At 44.6% G+C, this 20,208-nt stretch overlaps 2 protein-coding genes across 2 annotated transcripts in view; one reads left to right on the top strand and one right to left on the bottom strand.

Moving 5' to 3' along the window:
• Nucleotides 1-20,208, top strand: part of lama2 (laminin, alpha 2) — a 278,412-nt gene that overhangs the window by 154,039 nt on the left and 104,165 nt on the right. Inside the window, exons 21-24 of the mRNA XM_084082844.1 lie at nt 4,247-4,458; nt 12,024-12,130; nt 13,592-13,864; nt 16,317-16,497. Coding sequence (XP_083938970.1) covers nt 4,247-4,458; nt 12,024-12,130; nt 13,592-13,864; nt 16,317-16,497 — 773 coding nt within the window. The remainder of the gene's footprint in view (nt 1-4,246; nt 4,459-12,023; nt 12,131-13,591; nt 13,865-16,316; nt 16,498-20,208) is intronic.
• LOC311063820 (tRNA-splicing endonuclease subunit Sen54-like) lies at nt 6,827-8,398 on the bottom strand (the record flags this gene model as incomplete). The annotated part of the gene is made up of 1 exon (XM_084083431.1): nt 6,827-8,398. The coding sequence occupies one exon, from the start codon at nt 8,396-8,398 to the stop codon at nt 6,827-6,829; it is 1,572 nt and encodes a 523-aa protein (XP_083939557.1).

Raw genomic sequence — 20,208 nt, 5'->3', positions numbered from 1 at the left:
CTAGTCAACAGACAACCGGGTAAACAGCCAGTCACATAATGTCACTGTCGGATGGAAACGCATATGCAAAACCATAGCTTTTCAGGAAATGGAACGATTTTTTCGATGATTTTAGCTATTTTCTCTACTTTTGCCTGACACTCTTGTATGGCGAAGTAGGGCATTTAAATTTACGAAAAAAACAACTAAAGTTGAAATATGGAGATACAAGGTTTCTGCCTGTACACTGCCAAGAGAACAACGCCTCAACAGTGCTTGTCAGAATGTCCAAATAGTGAGGCAGCGGATATCACTCAAATGTGTGTATCAACTAGTTATTAATTTAGTTAAAGAGATAGTTCACCCCCAAAATTACTTTTTTTTATATCGATTAGTCCCCCCATGGAGACTTGAATTCATGGATATTTTTTTGTTCCTAAGCCAATAATTTGATGAATTATTGGCTTAGGAAAGCGACAAAAACAAAAAAATATGGAGCATAGAATAGAATTCAAGACTAATCGACAGAAAGAAAGTATTTTTTGGGGTGAACTATCCCTTTAAGGATTCAGGATTTCAGTCTATTTGGTCACATTTTGTACCCTCTCGGAGTAAAATGTATATTTTTGCATATTCTGTCCACCCATCATCGACACACACGCACGCACACACACACGAAGAATAAGGAGAAAGGAAGCTCAGCGGTCAGAGCCATGTTGTGACAAGCACCAATAAAACCAAATAAAGCAGGGATAAATTGAAATAAAGCGCTGCAGATTGAAAGGAGAATAGGTGATGGAGGGGCAGGGGGGGGTGGGGGGAGAGAATGGGTTGAGAGGAGAGAGAGACACGGAGCGAAAGAGGGCAGAAAATATGAGAAACGAGGGCCGGCAGAGAGAGCAGGCGGTGGGGGTCTCCTCAGATTGAAGAGTGAAGTGAGGAGAGCAGAAGAGGGGACGCACGGGGAGGGGAGGACCGTGACGGAGAGGCTGAGATAGAAGAGAGAGAGAGAGAGTCAAGAGCAGCCAACCATTATTACTACTGACCCTCCTTGATACTCAATACAACTGCTTTATTAGCTCGCTGCACTGCTGTGTGTGTGTGTGTGTGTGTGTGTGTGTGTGTGTGTGTGTGTGTGTGTGTGTGTGTGTGTGTGTGTGTGTGTGTGTGTGTGTGTGTGTGTGTGTGTGTGTGTGTGTGTGTGTGTGTGTGTGTGTGTGTGTGTGTGTGTGTGTATTCCTCCAGTCAAGTGGAGAATTGTATGGGCAGCAATCTGTATTGTTGATGTGGGAGGAGCAGAGGATTGGAATAGGAGAACGGACGAGATGTGTACAGTAGAGGAGAGGATAGATAGGGGTGTGTGTGTGTGTGTGTGTGTGTGCGTGCCCTCGCTCACACGCAAAAGGGTTGCATGTTTGTGCTTCCTATTTCAAAGTGACTGCAGAGGAAGTAAAGGTATTTATAGTTTTGTGTGTTTGTGTGTGTGTGTGTGTGTGTGTGTGTGTATGTGTGAGTGTGTGTTGAGGTGCGAGGTCAGTACACCTGGCAGAAGCCATCAACATTAGAGAGAGCTCGGGGAGAGAGCGACTGAGGGAAAGACAGACAGAGAGAGAGAGAGAGAGAGACTGAGAGAGATCTACAGAGAGAGAGAGAGAGAGAGAGAGAGAGAGAGGTATGGGTAGAACAGTTAAGTTTCTTTATTTTTAGTGTTATAAATGTGGTGGTGGCGCCAGGCGAGCAGACAGGCAGACGGACACTAGTGCCCTTTAGTGCTATTTTTGGGTTATACAACCATGTTTAAAATAGGGCTTATGTGGGTAATTAGACCAACCAATTTAGTAAATTATTTGGTTAATCCAAAAAGTATCGATATAATAATCACTAAGAAAATAATTGATAGTTTCAGCCCTACGATGTTGTCCATCTTCAGCATCTTGTCCATGATATGTGTATGTCCCAATATGCAAACAAGAATTTGTTCTCAAGTAACTTGCCTAAAGGTTAAAGCAGCAATCCGTAAGTTTCGTCTGTAGCAGTGGGGCGGCAGTGGTTCAGGGGTAGAGTGGCCGGGTAGAGTGAACTGGAAAACTGCAAGGTTCCCAGTTCGATCCCGGGCTGGGGCGCTCCCCTAGAGTTAGTGTCGAAGTGTCCTTGAGCAAGACGCTGAACCCTTAATTGCTCCCGATGAGCAGGTTGGTGCCTTGCATGGTTTCCTCCGCCATCGGTGTATGAATGTGTGTGTGAATGGTTTAATGGCTTCGGATAGAAGCGCTATATAAATGCACCATTTAGCAGCTTTGAATAAAATGACTGAAATCAAACCTCCCCCTTGAAATGTTTTTTTCCTCCCTGCAGCCAGAAATAACACAGGAAAGAGGTGGCAATGAAAACATAATTGTTTTATATGAAATTATTATTATACATTTGAGCTTTTTGGTGACACTGGAGTCAGGTCTAAAAAGAGAGGGGTGACCCACAACGGAAGCCCTGCACTGACAATCCAAGCAGGATGTTGTAATTGTGGGGTCAATACTTTTAACAGGTTGAGCTGCCAGGGCCCATTAAGAGGGTCCATTAAGAGGGCCCACAAGAAGAATTGTGTTCCTAAATGTTGATAAAAGACTCATGGAAAATGAGAACGTTTTCCATTGAATTTCCGTAGAATCAATACATCCATACGACCATGAGCGGAATGCGTGCACTCGTACTTGATATGTCAACCAATTACACTCCCACACACACACACACACACACACACACGCTCACACACACACACACACACACACACACACACACACACACACACACACACACACACACACACACACACACACACACACACACACACTTACAGTATACCAACAGGGCTCACACATCGCAATGTGATGCCTTGTGAGCTTGTAGATCGGCTGTTTTTTGGCGTGGGATACTGTTGTACGTCAATGTATAGATGAGACTTTACATGGCAGTGTAACGCCTCTGTGTCTCTGCACTCCATCACCCAATCTGCAATCACATTGTGCTCTCTCTCTCTCTCTCACTCTACTCTCTCTCTCTCACTCTACTCTACTCTCTCTCTCTCTCTCTCTCTCTCTCTCTCTCTCTCTCTCTCTCTCTCTCTCTCTCTCTCTCTCTCTCTCTCTCACTCTACTCTCTGTCTCTCCCTACTCTCTGTCTCTTACACAACAGTATCACACACTCAATTAACAAGCACTTTACATACTGTGAGACACGCACAGACAGATGGGCAGAAAGGGAGAGAGAGAGAGACACGGAGAGGAAGGCAGATAACACTTCCTACAGATAGCATGTAGTCGCAGATAAGAGAGCGTAGCGGGAAAGGCTATCTGGATCACACCCAAACACGAGCTGTGGGACCGCGCACGCGCGCGCGTGTGTGGGTGTGTGTGTGAGAAAGAGATTTGTGTGTGAGAGCGAGGCTTGCTAGATAAAATATGGCTTAGTAGGGGAACTGATAGTGTGTGGGGTTCTGCGCGCGTGTGTGTGTGTGTGTGTACATTTGTTTTCCTCTGAGTAACTTTAATAAGCCTTATTGAAATGTGTTCTACATTTCCTCTCATCTTCTCATCAGATTAGGGTAGCATTTGGTGTGCGTGTGCGTGCGTCTGTGTTTGTGTGTGTTTGTGTGTGTGTGGGGGTGTGGGTGTGTGTGCATTCATTAGCTATGCTGCCGGAGTACAAGTCTGTCACTCTTTATCTTCCAGACAGATAAAAGGCATGACACTGATTTTCAAAATTAATTCCGTGCAATTGCTGGAATTTAAGCCAAAGGTGACTGTACTTAATGAACAGTGTGATGTGCTGGAATCGACTGCTTGCATACATGCGGGCTGATTAGACTCTGCTGATGGTCATGCTTTTATTGACATTTCTTATGGAGCTCGGTTTATTTGGCACCTTGCAGTCAATGCTTTTGGAGCTTCAGTTCCCAGCGGCCCTGGGAACTGGAGTGTGTGTGGAACCCTTAAGTATGAGAGTGCGTGTGTGCGTGTGTGCGTGCGTGTGCACATGCATGCGTGCGTGAATGTGTTAATACTGTATGTGTGTGTGTGTTTGTGTGTATTATTGTATTCCTTAAAATGTGTTTCTTAATGTGTGTACCATTGTATGCCACTATTTATTTATCAATGTGTGTGTCTGTGTGTATGTTCTCAGTCATAATGTGTGTTTTAATGTGTGTATGTACGGTACATTGTTGTATTCCATAATGTGTTTTCCATAATGTGTTCTCTCTGCTTCCCCCTAGCTGCGCAAATGGCTACTTCGGCCAGCCCACCGTGCCGGGAAGCTCCTGTCAACCGTGCGACTGCCATGACAACCTGGACTTAGACACGCCCCGCAGCTGTGATCCAATCACCGGCCAGTGTCTGCGCTGTCGCCAAGGTTACGGGGGTGTGGCTTGTGACACCTGCGCTGAGGGCTTCTATGGTGACGCCATCAATGCTAGAAACTGCCAGCGTAAGTAGACATCATACTTTTGTATATGTATACAATACATACTGGACATACACATACATACATACACATACATATATACTGTATACTGTGTAAAAAGATTACAATGACTCATAAATCTTACATATTGGTTTATTCAGCCCATCAGGACATACTTTAACAAGGCAGAAGTGGGCTGACATGCTGTCACTAGAGCATATCGTTTAAAAGTGACAGAAGAAAGTATGGACCATTTTACCCTTTACTATGAATGTCATCTTTTAGGCTGGGAATTGTCTTTCATTCGACTGTTCACCATCTGGAAGGCGTGTGCGTGTGTGCGTGTGTGCGTGTGTGCGTGTGTGCGTGTGTGTGTGTGTGTGTGTGTGTGTGTGTGTGTGTGTGTGTGTGTGTGTGTGTGTGTGTGTGTGTGCGCACAGTACAGTACTTGAGAGGCAGCGAACAGCTGTGGGTGGTGTAATATCAGACCAACTGACTGCCATATTAAAGAATATTGACAGGGAAATAATGAAACACAGAGAAGGGGTGACAAAAGAAGAGAGGAGTGAGAGAGAGTGATAAAGTGTTTGAGGTATAGGACAATAGAGGTAGAGATCAGAGATGGTATTGGCGGTGAGTGTACAGATGGCACTTGTTTGTGTAAATCTTTATTAACACATGTGCTCTACATTAAGAAGCTGGACATGAAATTCCACAGACCAACAGACAGACAGACAGACAGACAGACACAAGCACAAGCACAGAGACAGACAGGCGGGCAGAGAGGCAGAGACTATTAATGTGCATTTGATAGTCCATTGTTCTGTGCGTTTGTTTCCGCCTCTCCGAGCCAGCTAAATGGCCATCGATTAATCAGCCTGATCTATGGCTCTCCTACAGCGCTGATCGGCTGCTCGTGTCTGTGGGATGGAGGGCCGCTATCGATCCTGTGAGAATGACAAAGGGCCACCAAGAATTATTAAAAGACAACTACTCTCTCTCCATCGCTCTCTCTCTCTCGCTCTGTCTCTCTCTCTCTCTGATACCGATACGCTGTGTCAGTCTATCAATGCCTCTGCCTACTTCACTCACTAACTCTCTCTCTACCTCTCTCTCTACCTCTCTCTCTCTCTCTCTCTCGCTTGCTCTGTTTCTCTCTGTGTTTCTTTCAGTCTTAATGAGTTTTATTGAGTGGAGCAGCAGAGTTCAGGGAGAGTGTCTGTGCTGTAATACACTGTAAAAAATCCTTTACTTTCTCACCGATTGTCATCAGTCCCATCCGCAACTGTTGTACACAGGAGACATTTGGTGTCTGTCCTAATAAGGCTGCAAGGTTTTAACTCATTAACTCGTTTTAAACCGTCATTTTGAGATTTAGATTTATGCTTTCTGACGTTGTTAGTTCTTTCAGAAGTGGTGGGGATGTGAGTATTCTCATTTTTGTTTGGGGGCGGGGGGGATTAAGTGGTAAGTGGTCTGCAACCACACAGAAGCCCAGTCAATAAATGGGTTTGGTTGGTCGAATTGGGATTTGAATTGAAATTCTTCCATGACAGTCAAAAGAGCGAGGTCAAATTATTTTTCAAATAGTAACTGGAAGGATGTTGTTTGTTTGAGGGATGCAATCACGTTTTGACAGCGTTTCCGACAACTTAGCTGCACACTGTTTTATTGTGTGCTATCGTATAAGCAAATGCAGTCCATTAAGGATGATGCCAATTGGTCAATTTGAATCTCTGACTGATAACGACTTTATTAACCTTAGTGGTAGCTGAACGTTTTGAATGTCAAATTGATAGTGATTTAAAAAAGAAAGTTCATTTTTTTTTCTTTTTCTTTTTTTGTTCATGGTTGACGTGGAGCTCCTTATATGGATCCTTATTAGGATTTGTTTGAGTCTGATGTCATGATGACACGTTTTGTTTGGGTTTGACGTCACAGTCAGCATGACACACGCCTTCATGCCCATATATGGAGATCCCTGATGTCATCAGTATATACCCATAGTATGGGCATGCTGATATGCCCATATATGGAGATCTCTGTATCTATCAGTCCTTGTCCCTTTTATGCCCATATATGGAGATCTCTGTATATATCAGTCCTTGTCCCTTTTAGTAGTGATTTAAAAAAAGAAAGTTCATTTTTTTTCCTTTTTTTTTTCTTCAAAATGAGCTCAAAGCTCACAACGCGTCACATCGTGACGTACTTTTGAAGGTTTTTGAATAGGGCTTAAGTAGTAAAAGGCACGCAAGTAAGGATATACAGTATATTCTGAATAAGAGCATACAGAGTGGTTGTTTCAGATGCAGTGTGTATGTACAGTACAGTACAGATAGCCACTGTGGGTAGAACGTCAGAGAGGGATTGTGGTGTTGTTGGGTTGTTGTCCTCAGGGGAACACGTCAGTGGGAAGATGGAAGTCTTTGAAGGCGTAGAAGGAGATGTCACCATGGTCCACCACAGCAAAAGTGACAGGAACCTCCCTGCTCTGGAAGGCCAGCGCTTTGACAGCCTGTAGGTCAGGCACTGGACCCTGGAAACTGCAGACACACAGGCGGCAACAGGGTTTCCCCGGGTTGCTCTTCTTGAAATCGGCCGCCGTGTCGGTTTGGTAAACACTGAAACAAACCCTCCACTCCTTGTCGCCCGTCAAACCGGATGCTCCGTCCAGAAGGTTTGATGACTTGACCACGCTGATTCTTTCAAGCAGCTCCGCCGTCGGGGTGTAATGGTTAGGGTCGTGCAAGGGAACAACAGATCCCTCCCATAGGTGGGGAGGTCTGTTGTCATGCCGACTCTGTCTCCTCCTGTCCTGTAGCTGGTCATACTCGGTCCAGTTGCTGCAGCGCTGCACCTCTCTGTACTCGCTGACGTCCCTCCTGTCCCTGTCCTCCTCCCACCTCTGCTCCCCCGCCGACATCTTCACCGTAACCAGGTTAAGCCTCTGCAGCCAGGGGGCGACGTCACAGTCACCCGCGGCCAGAGGCCCGGGCAGCAGGGAAGGGTCCGGGGAGGGCAGCCTTGTGGAAGAACTCCTCCCGGAGCCCAGGTCTGGAAAGGGAATGGAGTGAAAGTCCCGGTGTGGAGAAGAGGAGTTGGCCCTGGGGGACTGATCCGCCGGCTCTGTTGGTGCGGCCTCTGTGGGCGCGTCTACGGAAGTCCCCCACCAACCTTTGCAGGGGTAGGGACTGGGGTCAGTTTGCAGCACGTTCTGGGCCTCTGAGGTCTCAGGGGTTGGGGGGTCTGCAGGAGACTCTGGAGCGTCATCCTTCTCATCTCTGTTGTCATGCTCACCCACCTCTGTTCTGTCACAGAGGGATTCCTCCTCAGCTTCTGTGTGGCTTGACGTAGGGGAGGGGCTGTCACTGCGCTTCCTCGCTTGGGGGTTAGAAGGTGACAGGTTTGGCTGTTCGTCATCTGAAGATGGCACCGTACTGGGATCGAACCGGTTCACAACGTAGCCGAGTCTCTTCAAATGCCCAAACACCTGATACTGCTGCAGTGTGAGTGTCTTGGGGGACAGAAACCTTTCATATCCTTCCTGGATGGATAGAGGAAGGTCATGATAAAACACCTGCAGGTTTCCACATTCCATTAAGTACAGAGCCTCCTCCGGGAGCAGATATTGTTTCCCGTTGGCAGAAAAACCCATTGTTTGCCAGAACTTTCCAGCAGGAGACTGCAGTTCCACTATTCCCTCACTTGGAATCCACACCGCTTTCACAAGGTTCCCTAGTCTCTCCACCCGTTCCTCCGATACGAGGCTCCAGTGTTCATCCAAGCTCTGTTTCAAACGCCGTCTCTGCCGCTCTGAGTCGTCAGGGAAGAAGTCCTTCTGTCCCCGCACCGGGAGTTTATGGTTCCTCGACCGAGTGGCAAACAGCTCAGAGGGACTCAGCACCTCGCTGTAAAACTCCACTCCAGCTGCATATTCAGCAGTTGCCTTGTTTTGGTCAGCCATGTTTGACACTCATTTCAGTCAACAATCATTGATAATGATTTGGATGTCCTTATTATGATTTGTTTGAGTCTGATGTCATGATGACACGGTTTGTTTGGGTTTGACACAGTCAGCATGACACATGCCTTCATGCCCATATATGGAGATCCCTGATGTCATCAGTATATACCCATAGTATGGGCATGCTGATATGCCCATATATGGAGATCTCTGTATCTATCAGTCCTTGTCCCTTTCATGCCCATATATGGAGATCTCTGTATCTATCAGTCATTGTCCCTTTTATGCCCATGTATGGAGATCCCTGATGTCATCAGTTTATGCAGGGGAAGCTTCACCCAGCTGAGTGCTGCCCTCAGAGGAGAGTGGCTGGAAGCAGTTAGGGGTTAAGTGTCTTGCTCTAGGGACACTTCAACACATTGCTGAGGGCTGGAATCGAACTTGGGTTAGGGTTAGGGCCTCCGACTCCCCAGGGTCTGAGTCATAGGGAGCACTCTATATATGGTTGTGTCTCAGTCATAGTGACGGGGGGCCCCAAGGGCGGTGTCTGCGTAACGGTAGAACAGAAGGCCATACCAGGGAAGCATACCCAAAGTTCCCAAAGTCTCCCAAAGTTACACAAATACATTATGAATGAACCACTCAGCCTGACATGTCCAATGTCTGACCCAAGGGCAGATTTTATATGGATCGTGGCTTCCTTCTTAAAATCTATAATTTATGGCTCGCCAGTTTAATCATGTGAAATTTATACCTTTATGTTTTTTAAATTAACCTGGGCAGATGCAATCTGTAAGGATTCCTACATGCTTACATTCATTTTCAAGACAGTCTCAGGCTGAATTGTTTTTGTTTTGTTGAGGAGTGACTTCCATTTAGCTATACTTGATTTGGCACTGTATTTAAATAAAATTGTTGTAATGCAATGCATTTTTATTTGACTAAGGTATTTTCATATTTTCAAATAATATGGCCCCCTTTGAAAAAAAAAGTTTGGACACCCCTGACTTGGTATAGTGTCATATGAGTCAGTGAGGTGGAGTAGAATGAGGATATTGAGGGAGCCGGCATCCGAGGACAAGAGGAGACCATCGCTGACTTTCAGGAAGACTTTCTGTGTTGTGTAGTGATCTGAATCCAGATAGGAACGGTTCGTACAGGTGATTGGAGGTCAGGCAGCCTTTGAGTTTGGAAGAAATGACACGTTCCACTATTTCTGACAGAAAAGAGAGGTCAGAGAGATGGGGCTGAACTTTTTAAGGATGACTGAGTTGCGACTGGGCTTTTTAACAACTAAAACCCTATATCCTTTGTTGACTGGGCCCCCTTCTTTTTGCCCTCTAACGAATCTCTAGCCAGTCTGCAAGCTCACAACATGTTGCGTTGCGAGCTTGAAGATTGGCAATTTCTTTGCAGAATGATAGTTGTTTGCTGAACATTTGCCTATTATGAGTACATGCCAGGGAGCGCGGAATGGAATATGACCTGGGGGGATGTGGACCGCGTGCGCAAAAAAAATCGGGTTATTTTGGGTCGGTTTGTTGTTTTTTTTTTTTCTTTTTTCTTTTAAATCTTTTTTTTTTTGTCTGGACTGAATAGTGGGGGGGGACAGTGTCCTTTAATTGCCCAGAATATGGAGGGACACTAGGGTTCATCTGGTTAAGGATATGGGCGATCTGAAGATAGATAAAAATAGATTTTCAAATAATATTTTGAAATCTGTCTTGAGAGATTAGGATGGGGTGACGGCAACGAGTTTGCATACTCGTCCCTACCCCTATGCATACAAAAAGTATGGACCATTTTGCCCTTTACTACTGTATGTCATTCAAGTCGTTGAGTTGTGAGCTTGTAGATAGGCTATTTTTGGCTAATGTTCCCCCTAGAATATGGATTTTTTTTCAGGTTATTAGTCCACCCTATGAGTGGAATAATGGTTGGCAGACAGACGGGCTTTGACCAAAATATGTGGAATAATAACGTTGGATAGATGCAGATTTCATAATTGCTTCATAACAGGACAGAACAGAGTGTATTTCATGTTGTAAAAGAAAAAACATTTCACACACCAACAAGGCTAGCGCTGTAGCGACTAACAGAATGCATCCCAGATGGTCCCCAGAGGGTGAAGCTAGGAGGATAAGAGTGTGTGTGTGTGTGTGTGTGTGTGTGTGTGTGTGTGTGTGTGTGTGTGTGTGTGTGTGTGTGTGTGTGTGTGTGTGTGTGTGTGTGTGTGTGTGTGTGTGTGTGTGTGTGTGTGTGTGTGTGTGTGTGAGAGAGAGAGCCAGAGAGAGGGAATAAGAGTGCATGTAATAAATAGATGTCACATTGTGTAGGTGTAATCACGCTTGTGTGTATGTTAAATAGACGTAGATGCTGTAGGTGTCGTGTGTGTGTGCGTGTGTGGTTGGGTGGACATCTGCTGTACCCCTCTCTCTCGCTCTTTCGTCCCACACGCTGGTCTGTCCTTCTGTCTCTCTGTCTCTGACAGGAGAGAATGGCAGGAGCTAGAACAAGTTGTGTGTGTGTGTGTGTGTGTGTGAGTGAGTGTGAATGAGAGAGAGAGAATATCTTCCAGATGGGAGATGTGTTGTTAGTTTTAAACATAACAAGAGGCAGAGTGGCAGTGTGTGTGTGTGTGTGTGTGTGTGTGTGTGTGTGTGTGTGTGTGTGTGTGTGTGTGTGTGTGTGTGTGTGTGTGTGTGTGTGTGTGTGTGTGTGTGTGTGTGTGTGTGTGTGTGTGTGTGTGTGTGTGTGTGTGTGTGTGTGTGTGTGTGTGTGCGCGTGTGTGTGTGCTTGCGTGCGTGTCTGGGGGGGAGAGAGAGAGAAAGAGAGAGAGGAGAGAGGAAGGTGGAGAGATAAAGCAAAAGACACAGAGAAAGAGAGAGAGAGAGTAGAGCATTGTGGTGGGTGGACAGCGTTCAGATTCAGCCATAACTACATCAATGCCATGATATGAAAACTCAGCCGTGAAGCAAAATGTTCACAGTGGTTCTGTTGAACAGCTCCAACTCACAGCACTGTCACCTGGTTCCATCCACATGCACTGTGCAGTCCTCATTGTTAACCCATTCAATCCGGGAACGCATCTCGTGTCATTTTAAGATTTATTTTTAAGAAAGGTTAAGACTCCCTAAACTAAATGATTGATAGATAGGAACCAAATGGACCCCATATGGGGCTGTAGCTCCAAGAGTCCACAAATGACCCTCATGGAGTTAAATTAACACTTTTTTTTTACTGCGTATAGTGGCTACCCATTCTGATTATGTTTCTCCCTCTGACATTTCACAGAAATGTTAGAAATGTCAGATGTGTCGCTGTAAATGTGGTGTGCCTATATAATCATCCCACAAGACTGAACACAGTCTGTACTGCACTGCAGTGTGTTGTATTGTAGAACAGTAGTTCTCAAACCTTTTCATATTCAACATTTTCCAAATACTTACAAGATTTTTCAAAAATGGACCCCACTTTTCTGAACCAATGTTGTAGAACTGCACAGAATAGAATAGCCCAGAATATACAGTACTAGCATAGAATAGCAGAGTATGTGAAATTTGAATCTTCTTTTTATGAATATGAATTTCTTAACCCAGCTCCTCTCCTCTCCTCTCCTCTGCAGCCTGTCAGTGCCACACTAACGGCTCTGTGTCAGAGGCGTGCAACAAGGAAACAGGCCAGTGCAGTTGCAGAGAGCACGTCATTGGGAAACAGTGTGATGAGTGCATGGTAAGTATGTCCGCACACGTACATACACATGGACTTTCAACCATTTCCTTTTCACCTTTTTCATAGACACAGCTGGGGTGCATCGGTCCACCGGTCCGTGGACCACGGACCACTAGTGGTCCATGGCACGCTTGGTCCATGGCAAAATATTTTACCATTTAAACCAACCATTGTGGTAGAGATGATGCATATTAAAATCCTTTAGTAGAACCTGTGGAGGACGATGCATATGTTGATACATGTTTTATTTGTAGATGTAACATTAATAGGCCGATGGTGGTCTTGGGTTCATGGTTAATGATGTTGCTATTCATTATTAATGGACCCCTCCTTTACTGAATTCAGACCGTATAAAGGGTAATTGGTGCGATTAGAACTAAAAAAGAAAAGCACACATGTATTATTTTGTCTCTGTCGGGTGGAAACCTCATATGTCCAAAATAGAAAAAATAGCAGATCTGCTATTTTTGTTATTTTTTTGTGACGCTGTAATTTTTACGAAAAAAAATACGAAAAAAAAGTTAAAATATGGAGATAATTGGTTTCTGCCCCGACCGCGACGATTTACTTGATTGAAAATTATATTTGTTCTGTTCCCTTTTCCATCACGCTGATACTACTGACTAAAATGCTAGTTTTCACTCAATGGAATCACTTCCCTTTCTCTGTGTGAGCCGGGCTTTTATCTGAAACCGGGGGCCAAATGATGAGTGAGCTTTTCCATTTAGATGTGTTTACTGTTTGATGCTTGTCAGAGCAGCGAGGTTGAAGCCTATTGAGCATTTTGGATTAGCGACGCTGTGAACCTTGAACATCATGAATTACCGCTCGTACTCCCATTCAGCAGGCATTCCCACAAAGACCTGGGATATTTCTATGTTTTTGTATTTTCAGGGCAATTCTCAAATGTTTCATTCCCCGTGTAATGAAAATGTCTCATTTCTCATTTTCCTCAAAGACCACAAGGTAATGTCATGATTCATGTCTGACATGTTTAGTTTTGTGTTGTTTTTCTTTTTTTCTCTTCTTTTTATCTCTGAACAAATGACCAAGGTTCAAGTTCAAGGTTTATTTATTGCTATATCTTTTCACAGAGTAAATTATTTCTTTCCTGGTTCCTCAGACGTTGTAGCAGCAATAATAGTAATAATAATTATAGTAAACATATATATAACAATAGATTAGCAAAAAAAAAGCAAGGAGTATTTGAGAATCAGAGAATAGCATTATCAAAACCAGTTTGACCATTATCACTCTACATTAGATATCTTCACTGAGAGCTTATAGATCTGCCATTTTCCTGCTAAAGTTTTCCGCAGAATACGGATGCTGGGGTTTAAGTGGTTACGGTACTTGTAAGCAAAGGCTTCAACATGCTTCAATGTGATTGGTCCCTCCTGTCTAACCACACCTTGCCTTCGCTTCCAAACCTTCGGCCGCGATTGGTCCACACGCCCGCAGCCCAACTGCTGGTGGGACGGCGAGCGCCAGGAGTGCGTGGCGTGCCGCTGCAGCCCGCAGGGGGCGCTGGCCCAGCGCTGCGACATCCAGGGCCGCTGCATCTGCCGGCCCGGGTTCGTGGGCCGCCACTGCGACCTGCGCCGCCAGGGCTACGAGAGGCGCGAGACGCGGCGGCCGGTGGAGCGCGTTCCCATGGAGACGGTGCAGCAGAGATGGGGCGGCTCGTCCCGCACGGGGGGCTGTCCCCGGGGGGCGTTCAGGCCGAAGGCCGGGGTACAGATGGCACGCAGCACGCAGGATGATGACTTTGTGTGTAGTGCTGTTTTACTAAGCGCTGTGTGTGGGGGCGCCGGTGGGACATTTTGGTCGATTTAGAGTGTGTGTGTGTGTGTGTGTGTGTGTGTGTGTGTGTGTGTGTGTGTGTGTGTGTGTGTGTGTGTGTGTGTGTTTGTATTACTATACTTGCGAGGACCAAGTATAGTAGAATTTGAAGAAATATACATTGTGATGACCGTTTTCCTGGTCCTCACAAGACAAATGGTTGTTTTATAGTTAAAAAACAAAGAGTTAAACATGATTTATACTTCGTTGCGCGCCAGTGTCAAGCACCGAAAAATAGCCGATCTATAAGCTCACAACGCGTCGCAGCGCGACGCGTTGTGAGCTTATAGATCTGCTGTTTTTCGGCTTTAGGCTTACGGTTAAAAATGGCAAAATATATATATTTTTTAAATGGCATTCATAAAATGGCTGTCCTAAAGCGTTGATGTCCTCACAAGTATAGTAATACAAACGTGTGTGTGTGTGTGTGTGTGTGTGTGTTTGTGTGTGTGTGTGTGTGTCCTCGGGGACTTTCAGACCTAGCACAGGACTCTGAACATTGTGATATTAACGTGTGCAGGCATGGACGTGTGTGTGTGCGTGCGTGTGCGTGTGCGTGTGCGTGTGCGTGTGCGTGCGTGTGTGTGTGTGTATGTGTGTGTGTGTGTTCCAGCTGTCACTGAGTGTGGGAGGTGCGGGCAGCATGGCTGTGTGTTTATGTTGGTGCGTGTTTATACACTCTTTGAAAAGATGTGTAATAGGGCTGGGCAATATAGCGATATTATATTTATATCATGATATGAGACTAGATACAGTATTACATTATTGTGATAAATCATAGGTGTTGTCTTTTCATGGTTTCATTCATTTAAGCCCATTTTTTATACTTTCAAAAAAAATTATACTTTTAAAAAAATGAGCGTTTTGACAAATTAGAAAGAAAATATTATCGTCACAATAAATCGATATTGAGGTATCCGGTCAAAAAATATCATTATATTAGACGTTGTCCATATATCGCCCAGCCCTAACGTGTTATCATCAAGGCTATTTTATGAGTATTGGTTGACGTACTGTACATCCTCTACGGATTGTTCAATTATCTTTCAACGAGCGTGCATAGCCTTGTCTTGCTATTGAACGTGTTGTTGTCACACACCACCCTTCATGATGTATTGAAGATGGCACAGACTCTGTGTAAAGTGCAAAGTGTATCCTCCTGAGTCCTGACTTTATACCGTTTTCCCCCGTTGCAAAACAGGAAAACAAAGTAAATCCAGACATTGGTGTGTTGTTGTTGCTTTTGCATGTGAGCCATCTTGTAATTACAGTGATTGCTCCTGGGTGCAATGTTCAGTCAAATGAGCCTTTGCTCTGCTGCATCTGGTGTTTTAAATGGCATGTCTGTGGTGGTTTGCTGCTTTGGTGGAGTGTTTTGGGTGTGCCGTGGTTTTTTGACTGTTTTGCACATTGCATGCTCTCTTTCTATCTCTCTCGCTCTATATATATTACAATATTCCAAGCTGGAACACAATCATTCAAATAAACATGCTCTGAAAATGCACGTGGCCCACCCATCTGACCACTCAACACATGATTATGTTAAGTGGTCAGATGGGTGGGCCGCAGGAACACTTTCGAGATTTTCAAGTGGGCCCTGATCCAGAAAAGGTTGAGAACCATTTGAGTGTTTGCTCAGTAACAGGGGTCTCCCCGTCTCTCTAGCTTTTTAGAAATCAGAAAATACATTTTGTTTTTTTTCTAAATTTTGTAACCCATTTTTTTCACCCGTTGCAAATTTCCTAAGTGATCCTGGGCGCTACACCAGCCCTACACCAGTGCTACACCAGTCCCCCACAGCCAGGGAGGCCAGGGCCGAGCTCATGCTTCCTTCAGTGCATGAGAGCCAACTGACCTTCTTGTCACCTGACAGGGGGGATTTTCCCTGGTTGGACGTAGTGCGTGGAAGGAACACGTTATTCCAACCAGTTCCCTTCCCCTCCATCAGGCGCCCCGGCTGTCATGGGGGAGGCGGTATAGCGACCAGGATTACTACATGTTTTTGTGAGGGTATTAACTACCCTAGGAGACACGGGGAGAACATGCAAACTCCACACAGAGTAGGCCCTTTCGCCAACCCCACCCTGGGTATGGGCGAAAGAAAGAAAATACATTTTGAGATACCGATTGCATCCAATCAGGAGGGAGAACTCATACAGGCGACAGGATAAACAAGTGAAATTGGAAGTGATGAAACAAAAAAAATTGAGCAGACAATATTGGAGCTCTCTCTCTCTCTCTGTCTCTCTCTGTCTCTCTCCCCATCCATAACGCCTGTCTCTATCACTGTGTGTGTAACGTGTTGCTGTCTCTCTCTCTCTCTCTCTCTCCACCACGCCACCAGGCTCAGACTCACGGCATCACCACGGGGGGCGTGTGCGTGCCGTGCCACTGCAACTCGTTCGGCTCCAAGTCCTTTGACTGTGACGAGGGGGGTCAGTGCCGCTGCCAGCCCGGTGTCACCGGGCCCAAGTGTGACCGCTGCTCCCAGGGACACTTCAACTTCCAGGAGGGAGGCTGCACACGTAAGACTCAACCCACTGCTCAAACCTAATACGTTGTTTTGGTAGAATATTAGTGCTGAATAGCTCTATGTTTCTCTAGCAACAGTGGTTCTCAAACTTTTTCATGTCAAGAACCCCCAAAATAATATGTATTTGGCTGCGGAACCCCATCTCAAAAATATTTTGTGCCAAGGATTAAAAAAAATTGCAGATCTACAAGCTCATAGCACGGCACTCGGCGCTATAGACGCTGTATTGACTAATTTTGCTGGGGATCCCTTGGTATCCCCCCCCCCCCCCCCCCAAGGACCCCTGGGGGTCCCCGAACCCCACTTTGAGAACCAGGCCGTGGCCCCCCAAAATAATCATATTTGAACTGGGGACCCACCACCCTGATAAGCACTTGGAATTGTAGGAGGTGCTAGAGGAAAGGTCATAGGGTCACCAAATCATGGGAGAATGAAAGTACAGAGCAGATGTTGTGTCTGGGCGACTAAAGGGTCACGAGATGCACTCATTTTAAAATGTTAATGTTGGCCTGGTGGAGAAAAGATCATGGAGTCACCTAGATCAATATGTTTCTAACACTTAAGGCCGTGAATGAGCTCAGCAAATTTAATTTGCAGGCTGGTGGTTACCTTTAAGATAATGAGATAATGTCACGTGTATTGTACTGAATATATGCACATCTGTATATTTGCGTGCATGAGTGTATGCATGTGCCCAAAGCGGTGAGGTGTTACTAATGTGGCTGTCCGATATTATGTTCCACTTCAATTTGATTTCCCATTATTATATATTTTTTATTTTCTAAATGATCTATTTTACCTGCTGTAAAACAGTGGTTTGGAAAATGAAATCCAGCTCATTATCCAAACGAGGAACCCGTTTGTGTGGAGATTCAGTGAGTCCTTAACCTACTTCAAGGCAAAGTGCTTTTAAGCAAATCTAAACCAGAGTGCCTCACGGTCTCGTGCTTTTAGCAGGTTAATGCCCAATTTATGCTCCGTCGACGGTGTGGAGTGCCGAAGATAGTAGATCTACAAGCTCACAAGCTTGCGTCCGTGCCGCGCCGCAATCCTGTAGATCTGCTATTTGTGGCGCGTGACACTCCAGTACAACAAAGTATAAATCATGCACAACCCTGACATCAACCCACATAACAAGGACATAGTAGCACTTTTAGCTAAGAGCCCCGTTCAAAAACAGACCACTGCTGTAGGCTCCAGGCATGATTTATGACAAAAGAATGCTCGCTCCCATACGTTTGGTCTTTATCGGTGTCACAGCTCACCTTAGGGTTTTTCTCATTTTCGCATTTATTTCAAAGTTGATTTGATCTTCCTTGTGTTAAGTAAGTTACATTGCCCCAGGAGACAGGAAACTCATTCCTACTGTATAAGCCACCACGCATGGCTTATGACTTTGTTTGTTTGTTTGGGGGGTGGGTTTATGCAAAGCTTGGAAAAGTTGAACACTTTATTAAGATGGTGAGAAACCTTGCTTTCAGCCGCTGGCTGTACATTTAAACACACGTTTGAAATTGTTCTGACAGCATAGGCATTTATTTTTGCTCCAGCACAGAGCTGACGGTAGGAATTGAAGCCGACAGCATTGTTATAAAGAAAGTTCTTCAGTGAGCCATGACCTGGCAAAGCAACCCCTCCAACAAAAGGCAGACTTAGAGATTAACAACGACTGATCAAATGAATGTCTCCACTGTCACTAAATGTAAATAGCGTAAGCTAGTGTGGCTTCAGAGTCATTAAAAAGTATCATGTATGTACATGTGGGAGAAAGTAACAGCAGTCACTTTTAACAGATAGGCTATATGAATATACATACAGTATAGATATGCAATGTTGTTGTTTATAAATGGTCAAATATGAGAAATAGGTTTCAAGGGGACACAGCTATATTTTGCCAAGAGAAGCTATCTCCTGACTGGCACCAATGTGATGCTGGAATACACAAAATAATAACAGTTAATGTAAATCCTCAGTATTAAAGGACGACTTCACCACTTTTCAACATATCTTCATATAATAGGTCCTCACTAATGCTCATGATAAAATGGTACAATTTTTTTCTAATCAGTCTGTGTCTCAGAGGAGGGCTGTAGACAGTTCAGAAACCCGTCTACCAGTGACATCATCGATGGGGAATCCAAGCTAATAGAAACTGCAGGCTTTGTATTCCTGGAAAGTTGCCATGCAATAATAGATCCCATTGTTCTCGCCTTAATAAAAATCTAAATAAAAAAATTGTAATCTTTTTGGAAAAAAAAATCCTGCCTAACGATGATGTCACTGGTAGACGGGTTTCTGGACTGTCCACAGCCCTCCTATGAGACACAGACCAAGTAGAAAAAAATTGTATCATTTTATCATGAGCATTAGTGAGGACCTAATATATGAAGATAGGTTGAAAAGTGGTGAAGTCGTCCTTTAACATAACTCCAAAGAGAGCACAAATGGAGCCAAATGGACCTGTAAACCAGATACCAATGGATTCATGTGTTCAGGCCTGATGAAAGAACAACAGAATGTGTGTGTGTGTGGTCGTGATGTTATTTGTCTGTAAATCAAATCAAATAGATTTATTTTTAACAAACACACCTTTAATTGACTGGCTTGTCAAAGTACAGTATAAACAAAGTACTAAATGCAGATTAGAAAAGATATACAAGAAAGAACATACCAAATGTTATGGTTTGTGTGTGCGTGCGTGTGTGCATGTGTGAGTGCGTGCACACAGGCAAGTGACTGATCGTCACAGATTCCATCAGTAGCCCAAAGCATGCTACTCGTTCCTTTACTTATCACGTACTCAGCCTTTAAGTTCCCTGGGTGAGGGGGCGATAAAGGAACAGAGAGGGCACCTATAGCGCTGATCGGTCACCTGACGTATTTTCCCTAGAGAAGATATGGCAACAAGGTAAAGCTAACCAATCAGTGGACACTGAAGTCCCACCACGCGCTAGCATTTCCTTCACCTCTCAGACGGTAATGCTAATTTCTTTGATCAATGAAAGAGTTATCAAATGCCATTTTCTCAACATCTTTATGAATAAATAGCATTGCAATTGTTTAGGTCATCACGGAATTAGTTTCGTCACGTCCATATTGTACCCAATCACATACTCATTTACTGTAAGCTGATTAACGCCTTAAACCCTACGACATACTACATTGTTCGGGGTCCCACAGGGGTCCATACCCGGCCCCTTCTTTTTTCCCCCTCTACACCGATAATAGCTTGTTTTGTGACCTTGTAAAAAGGCTATTTTTTGTGAATTTCTACCTATTTTCGCTGAATGTTCACCTATGACATCCTCAGAGTAGTCCATATAACCCATTAAAAGCTTGTCAGAGCTCAAACTCCCACCAGCCTCCTCCCGTGTTAGCACTAAATGTCGCTAATGTGCACTGCTCAGAAAATGGGTCATATGTCTATATGATGTTAATTTAATAACTGTATCTTTTGCCTCTATGCCCTCTGAGGGGATGTGAGCTCAGAGTCGAATCTGTGTCACGCTTATGCAGATAAATGGTTACATTTTGACGTTGAGAGTGTGAATTATACCCCGACATTCTTCATTGCTGCTTCAGGCTGATATGCTGGGCCTCGGAGGTGATAATCCATATTTAATCTATTCATAATAATGCTAATAAATAGTAAGACAATGAATATATTATATTAATTGTCTTACTATTTATGTGCATATTATTC

The sequence above is a fragment of the Gymnoscopelus microlampas genome (assembly GCF_963454915.1).
Source record: "Gymnoscopelus microlampas genome assembly, chromosome: 16".
NCBI classification, from domain to species: Eukaryota; Metazoa; Chordata; class Actinopteri; order Myctophiformes; family Myctophidae; genus Gymnoscopelus; species Gymnoscopelus microlampas.
Note: the sequence above shows the minus strand (reverse complement) of the source record. Positions and strands in the feature narration are given on the sequence as shown.